Source organism: Ambystoma mexicanum, chromosome 13 (assembly GCF_040938575.1).
Source record: "Ambystoma mexicanum isolate Mex_15411 chromosome 13, UKY_AmexF1_1, whole genome shotgun sequence".
Taxonomy (NCBI): Eukaryota; Metazoa; Chordata; class Amphibia; order Caudata; family Ambystomatidae; genus Ambystoma; species Ambystoma mexicanum.
The window spans coordinates 728637927-728660877 of NC_090938.1; the positions used below are offsets into that span (position 1 = coordinate 728637927).

Consider the following 22951-nt stretch of genomic DNA (forward strand, 5'->3'; position numbering starts at 1 on the left):
AACTTCTGGATTGGGACTGGACAGTTACCCTGGACAGGCTTAGTGCCCTCCTGTCTATAATTCAGGGCACGGACGAGCACTATAGTAGAGGTACCGTGCACCCATATTTGGACAAATTTCCTTCTAACACGGAAAGGCACTGCTTTTCTAAAATTCCGATTAAATCTTCTCCACACGAGAGAAGTTTTGGGGAGAAGAAACTGAAAGGAGGAGCAACGAAGTTTGATCTGTCGTTGCTGTGGACACGAGGTTGAAACTTTACAGCACCTGGTGATGAACTGTGCTAATCTATCCGGATCCAGAGAAAAATGGCTAGGGATGCACTTTCAAAATGTAAGTACTTTATCCATGCAGGAGAGGTGGATAATTTTAAGAAGGGGAGGAAAAGTATCCATGATTTTGGCCCTGTTGAACTTTGTGAAAGAAATTTTTACAAAATTGGACACTTGGTGTCCTTTTTTTTTCAGCACCCCACTCTTCCTCCCCTATATATAATCGATGTAACGTGTGTTCTGTAAAGAACATTTTTTCTTTTAGTATGCATTTAAAGTTTTTTTTTAAAAACTATTTGATGCAATAAAAAAAAAAATGATACTTTCATGCTGGCCACCTCTGCCCCACAGATGTACTCGTCAACACGCAGGTTGCCACCGAAGACCTTCCATAAAGCTCCAGGAAGGCACTGCATGTTCAGTTTCAGCTGAACAGAAACTGGATAGGGTGTGCCGCCCTGGCACCGCATGGAAGGAGGCTTGTTTGCAGATGTTAGCAAACAAAAAGTGAGTGAGGAGGTGCACACCTGTGGTTAGTAGAGATTGAGGGGTAAATGCAATAGTACGTTAGGGAAATTCCTGCACAGTTTAGGTGCCCCTGATTGGATCTTGGCTACAAGATCAGGGATATCAGATGGAAAGGAGAGGCCCCCCGAGAATCGGGGGGCAGAGCCAGGGCACACTCTTGGTTAACCATGCCTAAGCAAATTCACTGTAATGAATTGCCATCCTGTGGTATGACTTGATTCATGATATTTTTTTGTTATTAAAGTATTATACTTTTCTAAATGTTTTGTGTATACTATTGAATTTGCCTAGGCATTGTTAGTCAAAAGTGTGCCCTGCGTCTGCCCCCCGATTCTCGAGGGACCTCTCCTTTTTGTTTGCAGATGTTAACATTTCCTTGCCTTGTCCACACCTTGACACCTCATCTGGCGCCCCTTCATTCAGTGCGCCCCAGGCAAGCGCCTATATAGCCTAGCCTCTGGGAAGCTCAGCCCCTGACTACACCCACTTGACTCCTGTAGCCACCTTCTGCCTGCATGTTTATGGAATGAGTTTGAGAGCTCACCAATGGAGGGTCTGCTGCCAAGAGTCACATCCTGTAGCCATTGACCTGAGCCGTGAGCTTGTACCCTCGAGGGATAGACCCCATCAGGCCTATGTTGGGGACGCCTGCGGAAAGAACAGCAGCAATGACCCAAGCCAGTGGTAGGTAGTACCCAGCCAGGCAGGAGACCGTTTCCCCTTTCACTCAAGCACCCTTGTAACTGCCAGGCAGGAACGCCCCTGGTTTTATAGTCAAAGTCTGTACCGGGAATACTCGAATAAGGCTAGTGCCCAATGAACCAGCTCTCAAATCAAACACCACAACTTCCTCTCTCGCTATTATCCCTAACCAAACACACAGATACTACCCACAGCTCAGCTCTGTGAGTAGTGAGTACTGGAAAGAGACGCTCACCAATGCTTTGCCCGCATGCTACAGTGTGCATACCTATTGCTGCATTAATTTCTGTTACATATGTGTGATCAAGCACTGTTGCACCTCAGTGCAACTCTACCCCTTGTCACCAGGGCCCTTTCCCACTTGTGCATCTCCACGGAAGCGCATATTCAGGACCTGGAACCAACACAAGGACCTGCTGGCATCCAAGGAGTCTGTATGGTTTCACAGAGCTGTTTCCACCCCAACCGTAACCAACACTGCCCAGGGACACAGTCCATCCTGATGATGCTGTCTAAAAGAACCAGTGAGAGACACTGACAACTGCGAGTAGCACAATCCTTCCTAGACTCAAGACGACTGTAGTGCTTCAACCTCCCCCACCCCCCAAGCCCACCAGCTATGTTTTTTTTCTTAAATGCAGAGGCTTTGCAAAATTCCAAGAGTGCAATTTTAAGAGGCCTACGGGGCATAAAATGTCTGGCCCTTCTGCCACTTCTAAAACCAGGACCTAAGGCTGATCAAACCTGCACAGTGTGTCAGTTACCCGAGGCTCTCCTACATCGATAACCAAGGTGTGGAGGAATGATTGCTGCTTTGGTACTGTCCTTGGCTCCTACAACAAAGCAGCGTCGGAAAAGACAGCACAGCCGGTGAGTCCGAGAGACTGATACCAAACCAGCTTGTGTTTTGAACCAAGGTTGCAAGCAGCAACATTGTATAAAGAGAGCAGTGTGTGAGACGTTTGTGATGAGCGACACAAATATAATTGGAGACCAAAGGAGTAGCTAAACGTTATAATTGAACTTAGTGAGGCCAAGAAAAGATACCATACACAGAGTGGTCCGGCTCCATGTGGGTGCTCATTCGAAAGTCCCTGTTAGGTATCCAAAGAATGCTAAGTGTGAGAAAAGGGAATATTAAGATCGAAGTGGTCATGCAACGGGTCAAGCCAAATCCAATGAACATTTGAAAGTCTTTGATAGTTAAAGTACATCACAATTGGTCCGAGCCCGGCTAAGGGAGACTAATTGAGTGAAAGAGATCTGAGGGGGGTCCGCAGTGAACCTTGAGTCACCCGAGAAAGAATTAGCTGAACATAGTTGGAAAGGCATCTGAGCCCGGCTGAGGGGGATCCAGTGTGAATACTCAAATTGAATACTGGAAAAGGAAAATAACGTTTTTCGTGTTTTTGTATACGAGGCCCTCTGAGTCAAGACACTTGCAAGAAGTAAAGAGGTTTGAACACAGCAGTTCCTGAACTTTGAAAATGGAACTGTGTCCTCGTGCCGCAGAAGCCAGAGTGTGTGCTTTGATCGAATGAACTGCCTTGTCCCGTAATGAAAATGTCAGGAGGGGAGGCCAATGGCCCGAATATCGTGATTTATCATTTTGTGACCACTTTTTTTTCTTTTTCATAAACATCACCTCACATTATTTGTAAATTAGTTGTGAGGATTGGCAATCATTTCTTTTAGTATAGGCCCTTTTTAATTTGACAAAACTCCACTAGGACTGCATCATTATTATTTGATGGTCATAGCTTGCTCCCATCTGTAGATTTAGGTTTAGATAGACGTTTATCTCACCGTTGTGAAAGCTCAATAAACACCCTTGAACTGTGGTCTCTTGTATCCGTTTTACTGTTGATACCATGCATTCCTTACAGTGCGTGAATGTGTCTTAATGTTAATGTATGTCGGTTTGTTTTTATCTACATGTCCATGCAAGGAGTTATGAGTGCTGTATGAATACACAGGCAAATAAAAGTGTAAGATGTGTGAATGTATCAATGTGTGGGTGACTGAGCAAAGGTCTGCTGTGTGAATGAGTGTGTGTATGTGTGCTTTGAGTGTGTGTGCCTGATGAGAGCAGGGCACAACGTTTTCTTTTCCTCAAAATCAGACATTTTATTAAACAAAAAGAAACTAAAACTAAGAGTCTGTCTGTGTCAAGATGTCACTTGTTAAAGAAAAGCTGTCCTTGTGTCCAAACGTCCTATTCTGACCCTCACACCAAACAAAACAACAAAAGGTGCAAGGAAATGTCTGTGTCTGGATGTTGACCCATAAGTGCTCAAAGCCAAAAACATAAAGGATGACTCCAACGAAAATGCTCTCCAAGGTAAAGACCCTTGGATCCAGAGGTTGTTCCCCTTCCCCTGGATTCTTAGATCAACCGGAAAAATGTTCTTTAGGCAATAGTTACTTTGTGTCTTCACTGAACGTACAAAGTTCCCGTTTAAACAAATACATTCTGTAACAGTCTTTCTGTAGTATTTCTGATACTTGGTAGACCAACTGGTACACTCACCTGCCAGGAAACATCACACAATTTCAACTGCTTGGTGTGCTCACCTGCCACAACTTTTCTTGAGGTTTCTCAGATTACCTGGTATACTGCCTTGCCAGGAATTTTCATATAACTTGTTTTCAGCTGCCTAGCATACTCCTCTGCCAGGACCTTTCTTAATGTGATTCAAAGTGCTTTAATTATCACAGTTCCTTGATTATACCACATCAGCATATACTGGGATGTACTTGGTGTATTGATCTATGGCTATCTTTATTCAATCTTCTCCCCACATTGGCATCTCATGTATCTCTACTTGAGTGGAGGTTGCTTTAATATTTTGTCTTGTTTGCATTCAAACAAACGTAGTCTTTGAACTTTGCCTTGTCTTAGTGATAACATTCTTTGTGCCTTCTCTGTGTCAGCAATATTGTAGCATTCACATACTTGATGGTGCGCTTGTCAGAACACCCCAGGGTCCCCAGCTGCTTTGGGCAGACTTACCGGTTGCTCCCAGCATCTCCAATGCTGCTTGCAACTGTGCAGTGTGATTCCTTCACCCGCTTTCCAGTTTGAAGTGTGTGGACATCCTCCCTGTGTCCTGTGCGGCTCCGTGGGCACACACCAACTCTCCTGCTCAGCCCGGGCTGGAGAATGCTGTCGTGTTGAGTGACCCAACCTCCAGTAGCTCCGGTTTGGCGCTGGGCATCTGCATGGCCATTCGTTCTTACTGTGGTACTTCTCTTCTACCATTGGTTCTCTCCGTTACGACCGCTCCGTTGGTGTCCCTCGCATTCCTGAGCCCCAACATGAGCGGCAATGTCTCCTTCTGCCCTGCTCCCCTTAACAGTGCGGTTGTCGGCTTTAATTGTCCCAATAATTGCAGGTTTGAAAAAACAACTAGTCTGCATGTTAAACTTCAAGCGCTTGTCAGTTTGCACAAACTCCCTTGTCCTCCTCCTCATCTCAGTACCTGGGTGTTTATGGGAGTTTGAGCCCATCGTTGTTGTGGGACTTTTAACTCCTGATTGTGTTTTCTTATTCATTCCACATAAAGGCACGTTAGAGACTAAAGATGTTGTGTGAGAGTTGTGGGTGTTTGTGACCTGTCCAGAACAGTGTAAGGAAAATGTTTCTTGACTTCCTCTAGGGGGCGGGGGTCAGAGGGGACTGCCAGCTGACAATAGGTCATTAAATATTTGGGTGCCAGAAGGTCTTCCTCATGAGGAAGGGAGGTGATGTTGTGCCGCATCCAATGAAGTCATGACATCTCCTTGGTAGATATCTCCTCCCAAAAAGCTGCTGCAGTCCCCAGGCCAAATAGGAGGAGAATCCTGCCGGGGATGCAATGATGACTCCACTGGACTCATCACACTGAGCTGTATGCATGAAAGTGGAGGGGGCCTATACTTTAAGGGGGTACTGGCAGCATGGCATTTATACTGGGTCTTAAGGTTAAAGCAAATATGATGGGTGTTTTTGCGTAACTAGACTGGCATACATTGGTGCAGCCATTCTAGCTATACTTTCATACTGTGGCCTGGTATTTTTTTTACTGGGCATCAATGGTAAAGCAAACATGGATGTTACTACATAGCTAGACTGGACTAGATAGGTTTTCTTAATGTGGCATGTAATTATGTACTGGTATGAAGGGTAAAGCCTGCATTATAATTGTTATTATGTTGATTGACTGGCCTTTATTGGTGCAATCATTTCGGATATACTTTTTTACTCTGGCATGCCATTTTGTACTGGGAGTTTAGTGTAAAGCAAACAAGTGTTATTATATGGCTAAACTGGTCTGCTTTAACGGCGCCAGTCTGACCAAATATTCTTGCTGTGACATGGCATTTTGTTACTGAGCATCAAGGGTAAAGCAAACATAAGTAGTGTTAATACATGGCTAGACTGGCCTACATTAGTGCAACCAGTCGGGACGTGTTTTCTTACTGTGGCATGGCATTTGTTATTAACATTGTCACCAGGAGTAAGTTCCTATATGATAATAATGGCATATATGGATGCCTTCTGCATAGATATGTATGGGCACAGCCACTGGTCAATGCCATAACTGAAAATGCTCCTGTGCACTGTAGATGACTTGCTTCTATTGGATTTTTTCATGTGGTATCCTACAAAACCTTCTGCAAACTGTTTGACTTTTTATCCAATTTTTCACCTAAAGTGTGCTAGAAAATCCACAATTTTAACACGCTGTTTTAAAAATGTTCATGGAGGGAGGGTGGGGAGAGGGGCAACCCCTTGAACACCCTTGTTTGGGTTAGGCTCCCTCTCTGTTCTCGGTTGCTCACGCATATTCAAGGCACACATTTACGTCCCTCCGATTAAAGAATTCACCAGCGGCCATTGATCCTGCCACCTTTTCATTTGGAGGAGGAGATAAACGGCAGTTCCCTTTCAGACGCCACGCTCTCTGCAGCTGGAGAAACACCTACCGAACTCATGGGGCCTCATTGCGACCCTGGCGCTGACGGGATGAAGGGGGCCGGTACGGGACCGGCCCCCTTCATTCCGTCAGGGCCGATTACGATTTTCCCTTTGCGGGACCCGGACCAGGCGTCTGGTAAAACCAAACGTCTTTTCCGGGTCCCGCGAGGGGAAGAGGGAGGGAACAACAGGACACTTTTAATGTGCCCGTTGTTACCTCCATCCCCATTCCCATTGAGCCCTATGGGGTCTCAAATGGGAATGGGGAATGGTTCCTGCAAGGAGGAATTACCTGCAAGGAGGAATTACCGGGTCCTCCTATGTCGGAATGACCCGGTTATTCTGCATTGCAGGAACCCGGTTTGGAGGCAGCCATAACTCCATGGCTACCTCCAAACTCGTAATGAGGCCCATGGTCTCAGAAAAGAAGCACAAAGCATCAGTTAGCCACCCAAATATGTTCCTTCTTCCAAGATAATTAAAATATGCCACACAAAAAAGTTTTAAACTATGTGTCCTATTTTTATGCGTTCCTATTTGATACACAAAAACGTATTTTTTGGTAGAATGTCATTTTTCTCACATCGTATATGAAGCATGCCTCTGTCAAACAATGAAAAAACACCAGCTTGCCTTTTTGCACGTTATCTTTTGCTCTGAGTCTCTAAGTCTTATCCCGAAGGTGCTTTTATAAAACCCGCCGATCATTGCTTAGCCTTCTAGTGAATTAGATTCTTGCATTGGTTCTCTTCCATTCAAGTTGGAGGAAATGACACCACGACCTAACATATTTCTGTAAGATTTTACATATTTATATTATGCGATTTTCAAGTCACCTTATAAACCCGAGCATTGTTGAAAGGCAAAACATGGGGGCGGGGAAGAGAAAGGAGGAGTGGGCAAATGAGTCATGATGCTTTGCCAGAGATGTGGTAAGAGCGGTTGCTGCCCTGGGGACTGGCGAGGTTCCTTTCCCTGGCCCTGTGCTGATTTGTTAATGTATGAAGACCTCTGGCGCTGTTTGCCCTCACTGTCACGAGATCTCCTGGGCAAATAGGCCCAACTTCAATCTCACTGTAGAGCGTCCCGCAGTAGAACCTTGGTGCCCTGTCTGCCCAAGGGCAAGATCCTGCCCTCGCATCTTTTTAAAAATATTTTTGTTCATTTGTAATGCGCCTATACAAGTGTGTGTTTCAAGGCACAACAAGGCAAGGGGGGGGGAACGATCCTACTAGGCCTTGTACATTCAGATCGTGCAAGTGGAGGTCGATTTTAAGCGCAGATCCAGGATTCGAACCAGTGTTGCTCAGCATGGTCTTGCATCCAAGACCCGCGCCTTTGCCGCTGAGCTATCCTCCTCCCTTCGTGGGGACTGAGGTCACAGCAGGAGAATGCAGTATGCAGCTCACCCTGTTTTTGGAAATTAATGAAAGCACTGCTAGTGTAGATAAAACTGATGACATACATGCACCGTAAAAATTAAAAGCAATGGCAGAACGGCTGCAAAAGCAAGACTTTCCTTCACTTATCAGAACGCAGTCACAGGGACGTCCTTTCACCAAAATGCCAGGCGTAACGGAAGCGACATAACATGACCCTTGACCTCTGATGACAGCACAGGAAGTGATGTCATTTGACCCAACCCCATAGTGACATCATGGGGAGCGATGGAACATGACCCCTTGACTAAACAGGAACGGGCATCACATAGCATTGTTCCTAAGTACAGAACGAAACATATGGTTACGATATCACTATAACGTGATCTACATTTCACACAAGAATGGAGCGCCGTATGTATCTTTAAGATCAGTGTGTTTAGGCCCATATTACCAAATCACTGTGAATGCAAGCGGACGTCCAAGGCCAAACGATAATGTGTTATTATATAGCACTTACACTTAAGCGTTTTATATAGAACAAATATACATACAATATCACCCAACCAGTGTTGGTACTCATTTATCGACCTATGAAGGATGAAAGGCTGAGTTGAGGTGTTTAAGAACAGACTAAATCGGTGACTCACCTCCTGAAGTGTGCCTGAAATAAAATGACTCTAACAATTATTGTATAGAATTCCAGAAAGACTAATTATTTGTTAATCCTATTCTTTCTCAAAGTGTTACACGTGTGCAGCACCGTTTTTTTAACCTTATTTTTTTTAGTTTTTGTTTGAGGCCTGAACAAGAAAACCAGCCACTCCATACAAGGAACAAGGAACTTCAGGGGTGGCAAGGAATACCACAGGGGTCGCAGTTGCGACCCCCAAATGAGGTCCCTGTGCAGCCACGTTTTCTTTGCATACCAGTTCAGATATTGTAAAAAAGACCTGTCACAAACAAAATGTTGACCAACTACAGCTGGGAAGATTTCAAGTGCCTGAGTTGCTGACTGGTTCTCGAGGATTTATGTGATGCCTTCAAAAATATTTCACCCAATGTAGATTTTGGCTAATCCATTTCACCGAAAAACGAAAAATCTAGTTTTTACTTTTTCTAATTTATTTTTTTAATGTGGGGAGATGCTCCCCACAACCCTCCTCACTCCTCCCTAAAGTAACTTATACCCTTACCCCACGCCCCACCTATTATGCATTACACATATACCACTTCCCCTACCATTTTCGTTGAAATAAATTAGGTGAAATGGCATTCGAAGAAATCTATGGTAACAGGTTCTCAAATCCTGGCCTCGCCATTTAACCAAAGTGCCTGCTCCAGGTCTAATCAGTCTATGCCACTGAGGCTTATTTGCCAAATTTAGAACTCTCTATAACTGATTCAGCTTTGCTACTCCGGAAAAAAACCCACTCCTGATATTGCCACATATGGAATAATAACAATGACCGTTCATATACCGGACATCACATGAGTTCCTCCCTTGGTTTACTTGTGGCAACCTCTTTAAATGTAACGTCTACAATACCCTCGAGTACTAAAGACTCATTCTGAGGTGCCATTTTCTGTGATGTCACAGATGTCCCTACATATGTTAATTAGGGGGACCCACACATCTTTTGCCATCTAGGGCCCAACAAATCCTAGGGCTGGCCCTGCTCTGCCAAGCTTAAAGTCCAGTCCAGAGGTAGGCTTTGTCTGCTGGTCTGAATGCAGCGGAGGAGCGCGGGTGGAGCCTGATTGAGGGGCGACAGGTGCATGTGTCTTGCTGCTTGGTTCATTCCTATGGCTGCTGGATTGCCGGATGTATACAATTTGGCATTGGCCGAATTCTTTGCAGCCAAATTGACAGTGGTCAATTTTGCCATGAAGACAATTTTGCCACGGCCAAATCCGGTAAAACTTTAACCCCCATCGGCTCCCAATACAACCCCCCCACAGACCCCCTACTTACTTTTTTAATATCTGCTTTTCCGCTGACCCTGCAGCATCAGTTCCGTTCCTCCTACGCGGGTCGGATCCGACGCAGCAGGACCACTTTTCTTCTTTTTTTTCCCCTGTCCCCACCTCCAAACCATCGGAAGCGGGGGACACCCCTGCTACTCCCAAAGGCCATCACTACCAAACATGGGGAGCGGCAGACACCCCTGCAACCCCCGCTCCTCATGTTTGGTAGTGATTACTCAATCTGATCGTTTCAAATCGATCGAATGGTGCTGGCCGAATTCGTCCAAATGTAGGCCAGATGTACCATACGATCAATTCGAAAACGATCAGATTGGGTAATACCGGATCGCCACATGCTTGCACCTTAAACTTTCTTACCCTGCTTGCTTAGTCAAGCATGGGCAGGGGTGGGATAGGCCTGGTGGCTTAGGCTTCTCCTAGCCATGATGTGAGCCGCCAGCTCATGGTGCTAGCGATGTTTCTGGCTCCATTTGGCCATTTATCCTTAGTTTGCGCCTCCTTATCTTCTCTACTTCGGTCTTGTCTTTCTTGTCTCGGTTCACCCACCTGCTTTGTTTCTCACTGGTTGCTGCTACTTTGTTCCCTGTTTTCCCCTTTCCTGACTCTTTCGTGATCTTTTCCTGGTCTGTATCAGTATGGTCAGATGTTTTGTTTCTTCTCAACTACTCGTATATATGGTTGGAGGCGATGGCTACTCATTGAAACAGGTTTATTATTGTTGGTGTCTGCCCTGTATTGTTACTTTGGTGTTGACTCCCTAATAAGATACGGGGGACACACAAATCTTCTCGGGGTGTCGCATGCACTGCGTACATTTCACATTGTGAAATCTGTGAATTTTTTGTATTCATGAATTTCTGTTAAGTCATTCCAATGGCAAGACTTCAATATCCTATTTTGTTGCAAAAATCAAACAATATATTCTCTATGTTTTCACTTCGGATTATTACAAAACAGACGACTGCACCAAATTCATGAAGTGAGTTTCAAGAAGGGGTATAGTGACGTGTTCTGGGTGAGGGAGGGTTTGACGTTCATCATCTTTTTATTGACATTGTTCAGCCTCAGGGGAAATCAGCCAAAGGGTCTCAGGCAGTGCCCTGACGCTAGGACAGTAGCTGGTCACCAGAGAGCCCCGGCCCACTTCAAGCCCTGTGCACATCTAACTTCCAGATTAGATGCACATTTACATTTTGTGTCCATTATATACGACCCTTTATACTTCTTCTAGATTCATACCAATACTCCTTTTATACACATGGCGGGTGGTAGCACCTGGTAGCTGTCCAGGCTCTCCTAAGCTACAAGCAGTAGTTAGAAAGATAGATAACCCTTAGCAATTTCAGACCATTAGATGTGATAAGAGAGGTTATTTATAATGCGCTTAATACCCAGAGGTTTCTAAGCGCGGACCCGGGGATCGAACCTGCGTTGCTCTGTGTCGTCTTGCTTCCAAGGCGAGCATGTTGCCCCTGAGCTATCCTCCTGAGACATATGAAATGAGTACTGGGGCATATCACAACAGTCCATGGCAAGTGATGCGCTATTACCTGGGCAAACAGTGGCCGTGGCTGGTAAGTGGTGTGAGTGCCAGGGTATATGATAGTCCTGACTGGCAACTTTCCTATGAAATGCCTACATGAACCCATACATATTGTCTTTGTCAGTCTGTGTGGTTTTTTTTACTGAAAGCCTTATGTGTAGTGAGAGCAGAGACTTTTGTCGGAAAGTGACACTTTACTATAGATCCCCTGTATGTTGTAAGTGTAATTGGTTAATTATAACGCGCTTAATACCCAGAGGTTACTAAGCGCGGACCCGGGAATCGAACCTGTGTTGCTCTGTGTCGTCTTGCTTCCAAGGCGAGCATGTTGCCCCTGAGCTATCCTCCCGAGAGGATGTTTCACTTCTATTACAAAGCCTGATCTTTAAAAAGTTTACATTGTCTAAAAAGAGGTGTATTCTAGAAAGTCACATTCTGCGCTCCAGTTTCCAGCACCACTATTCATGGGGTGGGCAGGTGGATTGCAGGAGAGCTGCCTTGCTTTCCAGCGGCAAAAGCTGCTCAAATCTATCCGTGTGCAGCTGTGAGGATTTCTAAAAAGTCTGGCAATTTTCCGGATTGGCGAAAGTGTCCTTGATCCCTCAGGAAATCGGGAAAAGTGCTGCTGCCTTCTGGGAAATGTCCAGGCTAGGAACAGAGGCATAGCCAGGATTGTCTACTAAATGGGGTCTGAAGCTAATGTAGTTGGGCCCACCGAAGTGACATTAACATCTGTAAAGGCCCACGCAGCGCTGCTGAGTGGGCATTTACAGAGTTTGTGTGGGCCTTGCCCTGTCTAAGTAGATGTGAGGGCCACCTCGGAAGTGAAAACTAAAATGGCAGAGCTCAGCAATCCTGGTGCACTCGACCTTAATTGGCTCGTATATAAGAAAAGATGGCATGCTGCATCTGCTTCTTGCGAGACTACATCTGCAAAGGCCCCACACTGGGCGATTGGACACAAAGAACCCACGTGCTCTGGCGCTAACCAGATCTGGTGATTTCTTTCTTGCAGAAATAAATTGATTCAATAGCGTTTGATTCTACAGCACATAGTCGCACAGTATTAACCGTGCTGCATTGCCTGCATTTTAAAGCCCTCCTGTTGTCGTGGCTTACTGTTGCGTTATCACGCCCATTCATGTGCCCAAAGGTTGCATTTTGAAAGTGCTTCTTGCCAATATAAGCGTTTGAAAGTGAGGATGTTTTGTAACCGTTGATGAATTGTCCTGAAATCCTCATTATCCTTCCAATTGCATTTGCTCTGGTGGTTGTTGAGAATTTAATCTTGGATGGTTCCTGCCAATGTGATGGTTCCTGCCAATGTGATGGTTCAAGTGTGTGGTTTATTACAATTCTTCCACCCGCCCCCTTCAGGACATCCTAATCCTTGTATATCAACTCCTTATTTCTGGACGTGGTTATTTTGGTGACCGACACTTCAAGACAGCCTCCTTCTCTTCTCATACTCGATCTTATCCTCAAGAAGTGTTTCAAATTGACCTGCTAAGATAATGATGCTTTGAATCCTATGTGGAGATGTGTTTTGCTCATGTAGCAGCGCACGTTGTTATTGCTTGAGCTTTTTTCACGTGCAATCAGTATAATCAGCCGATCACTTTGGCGCAAGAGTACTTGCGTTCTTTTTCTATATAACATTTCAGAACTGCTGTATATTAGCTCCTTCTTTATAGAGGGAAACCCAGGGCCCCTCGTAGCGTCTTTCCTGCATTACTGAAGGTTGCTGGGGCGTTTGCGGGGCCATACATCAGGCACAGGCAAAGGTCGAGGCTTTGTGTAGTATCCTAGCTTAACATCTGCTATGTGTGTCTGTGAGTGAGCGGTGGAGCTTGGAGTGTTGGTGCGAGGCCTGGAATGGGGTGAGTGTAAGGGTTCCAGGAAAGGACGGTTGATGGACTAGCAGGGAGAGCGCCAAGGAGAGCAGAAGCACATCACCTCATCTCCTATCTTACTTTCCCACTGTTAACTGAAACAATAAAGAAGACTTTACACCTTTTGATAATCCTGGCTCTGGTGTGGTCCCTGAGTTTCCTGCCTGTGTCCTAGCCACACCAAGATACATCACTTTGATTGCAGGCTGCCACGTTATTACTTTAACAGAAAATGGTGCTTTTAAGAAAAGCGTTGTTCCTCCATGGAACACCACTTTTCTATTTTTGCATGCGCCTCAGACTCAATCCCTGAGTGAGTTGTTCTGACCATTGATCGCTTGTTTTGACTCCTAACTGTTACGTTTTGACCAATGGTTGATGTTTTGTGACGCAACATAGTTTTCTTGTGCCTTGTGTGTTTTTGACCCGAGTCTTGTGTTCTGATCACCCGCAGTTGATATGATCTGATATTATCTGACCCCCCCCCCCTCCCTGGTGATGTGTTCTGGTCCCCCACAAGTTATGTGCTCTGATCACCCAAAGTGAAGTATCCTCTCCCCTAGTTGATGTGCTCTGATCCCCTCCAAGTGATTTGCCATGCCCCCCCCCCCCCCCAGGTGAAGTGTTCTGACCTCTCCAGGGATGTGTTCCGATCTTCCAAAGTGAAGTATCCTCTCCCCAAGTTGATGGGTTCTTATCCCCCAAGTGATCTGCCATGCCCCCCCATCCCCCAAGTCAGGTGGTCGGACCTCTCTAGTGATGTGTTCCGATCTCCCAAAGTGAAATATCCTCTCCCTTAGTTGTGTTCTGATCCCCCGCAAGTGATGTGTTCTGATACCCCGCAAGTGATGTGTTCTGATCCCCCCGCAAGTGATGTGTTCTGATCCCCCCGCAAGTGATGTGTTCTGATCCCACAGCAAGTGATGGGTTCTGATCCCCCGCAAGTGATGTGCTTCCATCACCCAAAGTGAAGTATCCCCTCCCCCAGTTGTGTTCTGATCCCCCTCAAGTGATGTGTTCTGATCCCCCGCAAGTGATGTGTTCTGATCCCCCGCAAGTGATGTGTTCTGATCCCCCCGCAAGTGATGTGTTCTGATCCCACCGCAAGTGATGTGTTCGGATCCCTCACAAGTGATGTGTTCTGATCCCTCACAAGTGATGTGTTCTGATCCCCCGCAAGTGATGTGCTTCCATCACCCAAAGTGAAGTATCCCCTCCCCCAGTTGTGTTCTGATCCCCCTCAAGTGATGTGTTCTGATCCCCCTCAAGTGATGTGTTCTGATCCCCCTTAATTGATGTGTTCTGATCCCCCGCAAGTGATGTGTTCTGATCCCCCGCAAGTGATGTGTTCTGATCCCCTGCAAGTGATGTGCTTCCATCACCCGAAGTGAAGTATCCCCTCCTCCAGTTGTGTTCTGATCCCCCTCAAGTGATGTGTTCTGATCCCCCTTAAGTGATGTGTTCTGATCCCCCGCAAGTGATGTGTTCTGATCCCACCGCAAGTGATGTGTTCTGATCCCTCACAAGTGATGTGTTCTGATCCCCCGCAAGTGATGTGCTTCCATCACCCAAAGTGAAGTATCCCCTCCCCCAGTTGTGTTCTGATCCCCCTCAAGTGATGTGTTCTGATCCCCCTCAAGTGATGTGTTCTGATCCCCCGCAAGTGATGTGTTCTGATGCCCCGCAAGTGATGTGTTCTGATCCCCTGCAAGTGATGTGCTTCCATCACCCAAAGTGAAGTATCCCCTCCTCCAGTTGTGTTCTGATCCCCCTCAAGTGATGTGTTCTGATCCCCCTTAAGTGATGTGTTCTGATCCCCCGCAAGTGATGTGTTCTGATCCCCCGCAAGTGATGTGTTCTGATCCCCTGCAAGTGATGTGCTTCCATCACCTCTCCTCTCCCCCTAGTTGATGTGGCCTGACCCCAAGTGATGTGTTCTAACCCCCAAATGCATGTGTTCTTATCCCAAGTGATGTGTTCTGGACCATCAGTTGATCTGTCCTGATCCCCAAGTGTTGCTATGATCCCAAAAGTTGATTTGTTCTAATCCCCCTCAAGTGGTGTGTTCTGATCCCAGCTTCAGAGTGATGTGTCCTGATCCTGGAAATCTGTTTTGTGACCCCCCCCCTTAGGTATTTTTGTATTTATTTTGTTGGGTCTTTATAATGCGCATTTACAGCAAATGGTGATTCAAATGTGTTATGAACCCTAATGATGTGTACTGGCCTCAGGGTCATGACCCCCAGAGCACTGCTTGGACCTTGAAGTTGATTTCTAGTGACCGCAAGCGAAGAGTGCCAGCCCAGAGTGATGTGCTGTGACTCGGGTGCTGTCCTCTGACCCCTGCCTCTGCCTTCTTTGCAGTTACCTCATCTCGCAGGGGGTTTGCTACCTCATCCTGTGCGACGCGGCCTACTCTAAGAAGCTGTCCTTCGCCTACCTGGAGGAGCTGCAGGCCGAGTTCAGCGAGCTCTATGGCAAGAGAGTGGCCTCGGTCTCCAGGCCCTACGCCTTCATAGAGTTCGGTAGGACCCTGCCCTGGGATGGGACTGTTGCCCTATCACCCTCTCTATTGATGTCACAGCCTCTCTCCCCTTTCAGACTCTCACAATGCACCTCAATTTTTCCCATTGACCTTTTTTAATTACTTTACATTTTCTTTCTGTTCATTCTTTTCTGTTCTTTAATTTTCGTTGTTTCACAATGTCTTCCCTTGCTTGTTCTGTTTTTCCATTTGTCGATCTCCCTTTGTCCATTTCCATTTTGTTTTCTCTCCTAATTTTTCTTTTCATGTTTTGTTTTATTCCTTAGCTTGTATTCCTTTTTCTTCCCTTATACTCCTCCCCCCCATTTTTGTTATGCCTTCTTTTTTTTCTTCATCCATCTTTTCAGTGCTTCCTTTCCTTAGTACTTCATTTGACCTGCTTCTTCCCACCATATTCACCTCTCCCAACTTGTCGTTCTCCCTTCTCCAGACAATTACATCCAGAAACTGAAGAAGTCTTACGTCGACTCCTGGTCCAAGCGCCACTTGAGCTCCATCAACAGTGAGCTGCAGGATGTGCAGAAGATCATGGTGACGAACATTGAGGAGGTGCTGCAGCGGGGAGAGTCCCTGTCAGGTAACGCAGGGAGGAGAGGCCCTGTCGGGTACAGCAGGGAGTTCTGCAACAAGGGCAGGGTCCCTATCTCGTACAGCAGGGCGCGCTGCAGCAAGGAGAGGGAATCTGTGTCAAGTACAGCTGGGCATTCTGCAGCGAAGACAGAGAAACTGTCAGGTGCAGCTGGGCATGCTGCAGCGAAGGGAGAGAAACTGTCAGGTACAGCTGGGCATGCTGCAGCGAGGAGAGGGAAACTATGTCAGGTACAGCAGGAAACGCTGCAGCGAGGAGAGGGAAGCCATATCAGGTACAGCTGAGCACGCTGCTGCGAGGAGGGAAACTATGTCAGGTACAGCAGGAAACGCTGCAGCGAGGAGAGGGAAGCCATATCAGGTACAGCTGAGCACGCTGCTGCGAGGAGGGAAACTATGTCAGGTACAGCAGGAAACGCTGCAGCGAGGAGAGGGAAACTATCAGGTACAGCAGGACACGCTGCAGCGAGGAGAGGGAAACTATCAGGTACAGCAGGACACGCTGCAGCGAGGAGAGGGAAACTATCAGGTACAGCAGGAAACGCTGCAGCGAGGAGAGGGAAACTATCAGGTACAGCAGGACACGCTGCAGCGAGGAGAGGGAAACTATCAGGTACAGCAGGACACGCTGCAGCGAGGAGAGGGAAGCCCTGTCAGGTACAGCAGGGAGTGGTGCATCGAAGAGAGTCCCTGTCGGGTACAGCAGAGATGGGCGGGACTCTTTATCTGGTACAGCATGGCACGCTGCAGCAAGGAGAGTGACTATTTGGTACAACAGGGCACGCTGCAATGGGGAGAGGGAAACTAGGTCAGGTACAGCAGGACATGCTGCAGTGAGGAGAGGGAAGCCCTGTCAGGTACAGCAGGGAGTGGTGCATCAAAGAGTCCCTGTTGGGTACAGCAGCAAGGGTAGGGACTCTTTGGGCACGCTGCAGCGAGGAGAGGCCCTGTCCAGACCAGCAGGGAGGAGGGGCCCTGTCGGGTCCAGCAGGGGTGCTGCAGGCAGGGGAGAGGCCTGTCTGGTACAGCAGGGCATGCTGCAGCAAGGAGAGGCAGTGCCAGATACAACAGGGATTGATGCATGGAGGACTGGGGCTTATCTGGTACAGCAGGGCATGGTGCAGCAAGCAGAGGGTGTGTCAGGTACAGCAGCAAAGGCAGGCATATGATGACATCACAGGAAGTAACATCACAGGAAGTGACATCACTCCAACATGCCCTCGGAAGGATGAAATGAGGGGATTGGAATCCAGAGGCCAGCAGTTGAAAGATAGATCACTACAGTAGGCCATTAACCCAATGGCTATCATTGCTGCATCCATACTGATTTCTGGCACACTGTTTCTTGTCGCCTTCCTGCCCCTTTACCCCAACATACATATAGACACTTGTTTTTATAGTAGACTATGTGCTATACAAGATTCGATGACATAGCATAACAGGACACAGCAAAGAGTTTGGGCCTCATTACAATTTTGGCGGTAGCCATGCCGCTATCGGCGGCATGGCTGCCGCCAAAATCGGCTCTGGGTCCGGGTTCCCAGAATGGGGAATTACCGGGCCATTCCGAGTTCGGAGGGCCCGGTAATTCCTCCCTGCAGGAACCTTCCCCATTCCCATTTCAGCCCCTATAGGGCTGAATGGGAATGGGGGAGGGGGCTAACAACGGGCCGATTACGACCGGCCTGTTGTTAGCTCCCTCCTCCCCTCACGGGACCCGCTTTGCACGTCTGGTAAAACCAGACGTGCAGAGGGGACCTCGTAATGTGGCGGAATGGTGTTAACGGGTCTGCATCCTTTTGCGGCACCTGTTAATCCAATCCGCCACACTTGTAATGAGGCCCTTTGTCATTCTCTGTTGGGCAGTACTCTGGATGGCCCATGCAACTTTGGTGGCTGGCAGCAAAATGGGAACAAAGTTATTGATGGCTCTGCTGAGGCTAGTTCTCTATACTACAAGGGATTACATTATTTGGCCAAGATCACACACTGTGGTTAAACAGTGAAGCTGGGATTTTAACACACTCAGGCACTTTAACACTTGTCTTTTAAACTTCACTTGTTCCAAATATTTACATTTTGGATTTCAAGACCTAGAATAATACTGTTTCATAGAGTGGCGCTCTCAAGTTTCCCAAGGCCATGCGTAAGAAAGCCACCCAGTCCTGTTTATGCTCGGAATTCTATGACTTGTAGTTTTTTACCTAAATGTCAAATGGGTATGAAAAAAATCAACACAGGACTGGATGATCTGACACATGGCCACAGGAAACTTGAAAAATCTGATAGTTTACTTGCAAAATGCACATCTCAAATGAAGGCAACCTTACAATATGTAAATTCTTAGAGAAACCTGTTCAGCAAAAAGAATACTGTTTCGGCTTCATAATCCACGTGCAGACTGGAAAACTAGAAGTCCCAGATTGCAAAATAATACAAGCCTGAAAAATCGTTTGTTTACAACACTACCTTAATCACTAGAAAAAAAGTTTAATAACGTCACTGGATAAATATGTCCTCTGTCACAAACGTCCAGAGTGCTGGTTTATATGGTGTTGAAAACGTTTGTCAACTAATACAAAGCAGTGCCTTTTTATGTCAGTTGTAGGCATCATCACTAAGGTTTAAAGGAGAGAGTGGGCATTTGGCACTGATGTGACCCATTTATTTTTTTTAATTTTTTTTTTGTTTAAAGCACGGGCCTAGCTCGAGAGCAGCGGAGCGCTGTACGCAGTGTGGGTAGCCAGCATTTAGGCTTCCATCTTTTAACATTAGCGCAGTACTGTGCGGTCTATGATAGATGTCCAGTAAAAAGATACAATTCCTGTCCCCTGGGCCTCACAGAGCCTAACACATGCATACAAAGTGATTATGTGTGTATGCAAGGTGCTAGGGGGCCCAGGGGGAAAGCATGGTATTTTTGACTGGACATCAACGATAGATGTCCAGTAAAAAAATAACACCCCTGTCCCTTGGGCTCCACAGCACCTCAGAAGGAGAGCTGATTTTGGCAGGTGGGTACGGGGACTGTGCAACAAAGGTTTTTTTTAAATGCCTTTGTTGTACAACCCCCCTCAAACCCTCACTCGCCAAATTCAGCTTCACAAACACACACACACGCACCCCCCCCCTTCAATTTCCAATGAGCTATGCAAGGCTGGCGAAGCAAAACGCCCCCAGCCTTGCATGGGTCATTGAGCATGTGTGGCTGGGGAACTGAACTGTCAAAGGGAAACCGGGTTTCCCTTTGACAGTTCAGCCAGCCCAGGAGTGCTCCCTCAACTGGAAAAAGCAGCTGAGGAAGCGCTCAGTGTTTAAGTGGGCTGGCTCCTCTACAATCGGTGAGGCCGATGCTAGGTCAACGCCCCCTTCCCCATTATGGATGATCCGCCCCTGACCAGGGCTCCTCCTGCCCCGTCCCTCCCTACTTCACTCCCTGCATAGTTCCTGGACCCCCCTAACCCACACCCTGCATAGTCCCAGGCCCCCCACCCTCTCCAAAAACAACCCCAGGTCTCCCCCACCTGCTCCTATAACAATCCCAGAGGTCCCCGCCGACTCCAAAAACAACCTGGGGGCCCCCCACCTGCTCGAAAAACAAACCCAGGGCTCTCCACCCACCCCAAAAATAACCCCAGCCACCCTGCTCCAAAATGCCCCCAGGCTCCTCCACCTACCCCAAAAGACACCCCACCCTTTCCACAAACAACCCCAGGGCCCCCCTCCTTACCTCATATAATCCCAGTCTTGTTTTGTTCCTGGGACTGGCTTCAAACACCCTGGAAGCCTAATCTCTGGAAAGGGATAACTCTAAGCCTGGCCCTGTCGCACTGAGCATGTGTGACAGGGGCCATGGCAGGATGGGATATACACAAACGTGCTTATCCAACGCCGGCTTTTCCTCATTTCAGGCACCCAAAAGTTTGAAGACTTCTGCTATATTGGGATATTTGAGGAGAGTGCCCAAACACTGCATGTAAAGGTTAAACAGGATTGGTGAGAGGATGGAGCCTTGGGGGACTCTGCAGGAGATCTGGAGTTGGTTAGGATGCAACAAGTTCATCTGGACAACCTGGTGACTGCCTGAGATGTAGGAGCTAAACCAATTCAGGACAGTGCCAGAGAATCCCATTCTGTCAGCAAGGAAGGGAGGGAAGGACGCAGTGGTTGACGGTGTTGAATGCAGCTGAGAGGTCAAGGAAGATAAGGAGGCATGAATGGCTCTTACCCATGATTTGGAGGGCATCACCCACCACCGGGATGGTGCCTTTCTAAATGCTACACTTGGGGCAGGACCCTGATTGGCTGTCATTTAGGAGGTGGAGTTGTTAGATTCTGGTGAGTAGTTGTATAGCAACTACTTTTTCCAAGATTTTGCCAATAAACGGGAGGACATATGAAACCAGTTTTGAGGGTGCCCAGGAATGATCCTTCTGTGAGGGATTCATTGATGATGCTGAGGAGCACAGTGAGCGCCGGGCTTGTCAATTGTTTAATGATGGGGACGGAATTATATTGTCAGTGTAAGAACTAGGTTTTAGGGAGGCAATCATTTTCTGGAAATCCAGGGAAAAGAGAGAATAGAATTCGGTCCAGACGGCCAGTGTGCATGCTGCGCTGCAGGGGGTGCTAATGCTGTGAGAGGTTGATTCGATGGTCTCTCAGATTTTGTCTATTTTTTCAATAACAAATGTGATCATTCCATCACATTTTTCTTGAGTTGCTTGCACCTCAGGGTCAGGTGAGGGTTTGGTACAATGTTTGTCTACTTCAAAGAGGGCTTTGCTCCTTTTGGAGACTGCCGCCATGGTGGTGGAGTAGTAAGCAGCTTAGCTTTGGCTTCGGTAATCAGAATCCTACATTTTGCGTTGAGAGAGTTGAGGTTGCTGAAGTCTCCTGAGTTATGTTTTTTTGCCACTGTGTCTCTAGGGTTCTGATTGAGCGTTTGTTTGCGGCTAGCTTGGGGGTGCACCATGGAGTGGATGGTTTTGTCTTTGGCCGGCTGGATTTTAGTGGGGCATGAGTGCCCACCAGTTTCATAGCAGAGTTGCTGAATGATCCCAGGAGGCCCGAGTGGTGGGGAAGTCTGCAAAATGTGCTTCCAGCTCATTGACCAGGAAGGTTTTGAATGAGCGGCTTTGAGTGAGGAGGCGTTTAGCCTGACCTTTATGAGCCATAGTCAAGTGGGTGACTGATAATGGGATGGTGGCATGGTCAGACCAGTCAAGTGGGATAGGGTATGCAGAAGTGATGCAGGGGGATGATGTGAAGACTAAGTCTAGGGTGTTGCCTTTGTTGTGCGTGGGGAAGGGCACAATTTGCTTATATATTATTATTGTCCCAACAGATGGGCAATAATAAAAAACATGCATTAAACATAATTTTAATGAAAGTTCCTATATAAACCTTTGAGCAAACGAGGTTCAAAGCGTTTGCATGGGAGTGTCCATTTTGCCATTTAAGGCAGCCTACTCAGCTCATGCTAAGATTGGCCCTGGCGGCACTAAACAAGCAGCAAAAGCCCCCTACTGGGACCTTTTGCTTACTGCAGCCAGAGCAGAGCTGTACATGAGCCTGGGAGGCTGCCTTCACTTTCATTTTACATTTTCGGTGCTCCCCAAGCCCAAGGAAGCACAGAAAATGTAAAATGAAAGTGAAAAAAGCAAAGGCGCAGCAATTATAAATACAACGTTGTTGTATTTGTGATTGCCGTGGTTGGAAAACCACGGCAATCACAAATACAACAACGTTGTACTTCTGACTGCAGTGGGTTTCGCTTTGAGTCTCCTGGTCTCCCGCAGGTCAGTGGAGTCCCAGAGACGCAAAGTGAAAGCCGCCGCAGTCAGAAATACAACGTTGTTATATTTCTAAATGCTGCGGTTTTCTTTCTACGTTTCTCGGGCTCCGGAAACATAAAAAGAAAACCGCAGCATTTCTAAATACAACAACTTTGTATTTAGGTTTGCTGTGGCTTCAGCTTTGAGTCTCCTGGGCTCTCTCGACCCGGGGAAGCCCAGGAGACTCAAAGCTGAAGCCGCCGCAGTCATTAATTCAACTTTGTTGTATTTCTAAATGCTGCGGTTTTCTTTCTATGTTTCTCGAGTTCCGGGAAACGTAGAAAGAAAAGCGCTGTATATTTAAATAGAACAACGTTGTATTTGTTTGCTGTGGCTTCCGCTTTGAGTCTCCTGGGATCCCCCGACCCTGAGGGGGGAGCCCAGGAGATTCAAAGCTGAAGCCACCGCAAACATAAATACAACGTTATAAATGCTGCGGTTTTCTTTCTAATTTAGAAAGAAAACAGCAGTATTTATTTTGCAGTGCTTTAAAAAAAGAATTAAATGTAACACACGTACCAGCAGCAGGTTGTGTTAATCTCTGCTCTCCGGCAATAATGGAGCAAAAGCCACCTGCTGGTAGCTTTTGTTTATTACAGCTGGCTGGCTTTTGCTTCATTAGTGCCGCAAGGGCAGAAATTAACACAAGCACATGAGGCTCATCCATTTCACAAAATGCATGCCTCCTAGTGCTTGACATTTTTGAGTTTGAGCCT

The 22951-nt window shown here is 46.9% G+C and overlaps 1 protein-coding gene across 1 annotated transcript in view; it reads left to right on the plus strand.

Moving 5' to 3' along the window:
• LOC138521828 (vesicle-trafficking protein SEC22b-like) overlaps positions 1-22951 on the plus strand; it is a 55478-nt gene that overhangs the window by 21941 nt on the left and 10586 nt on the right. The window contains exons 3-4 of the mRNA XM_069634948.1: positions 15630-15790; positions 16241-16387. Coding sequence (XP_069491049.1) covers positions 15630-15790; positions 16241-16387 — 308 coding nt within the window. The remainder of the gene's footprint in view (positions 1-15629; positions 15791-16240; positions 16388-22951) is intronic.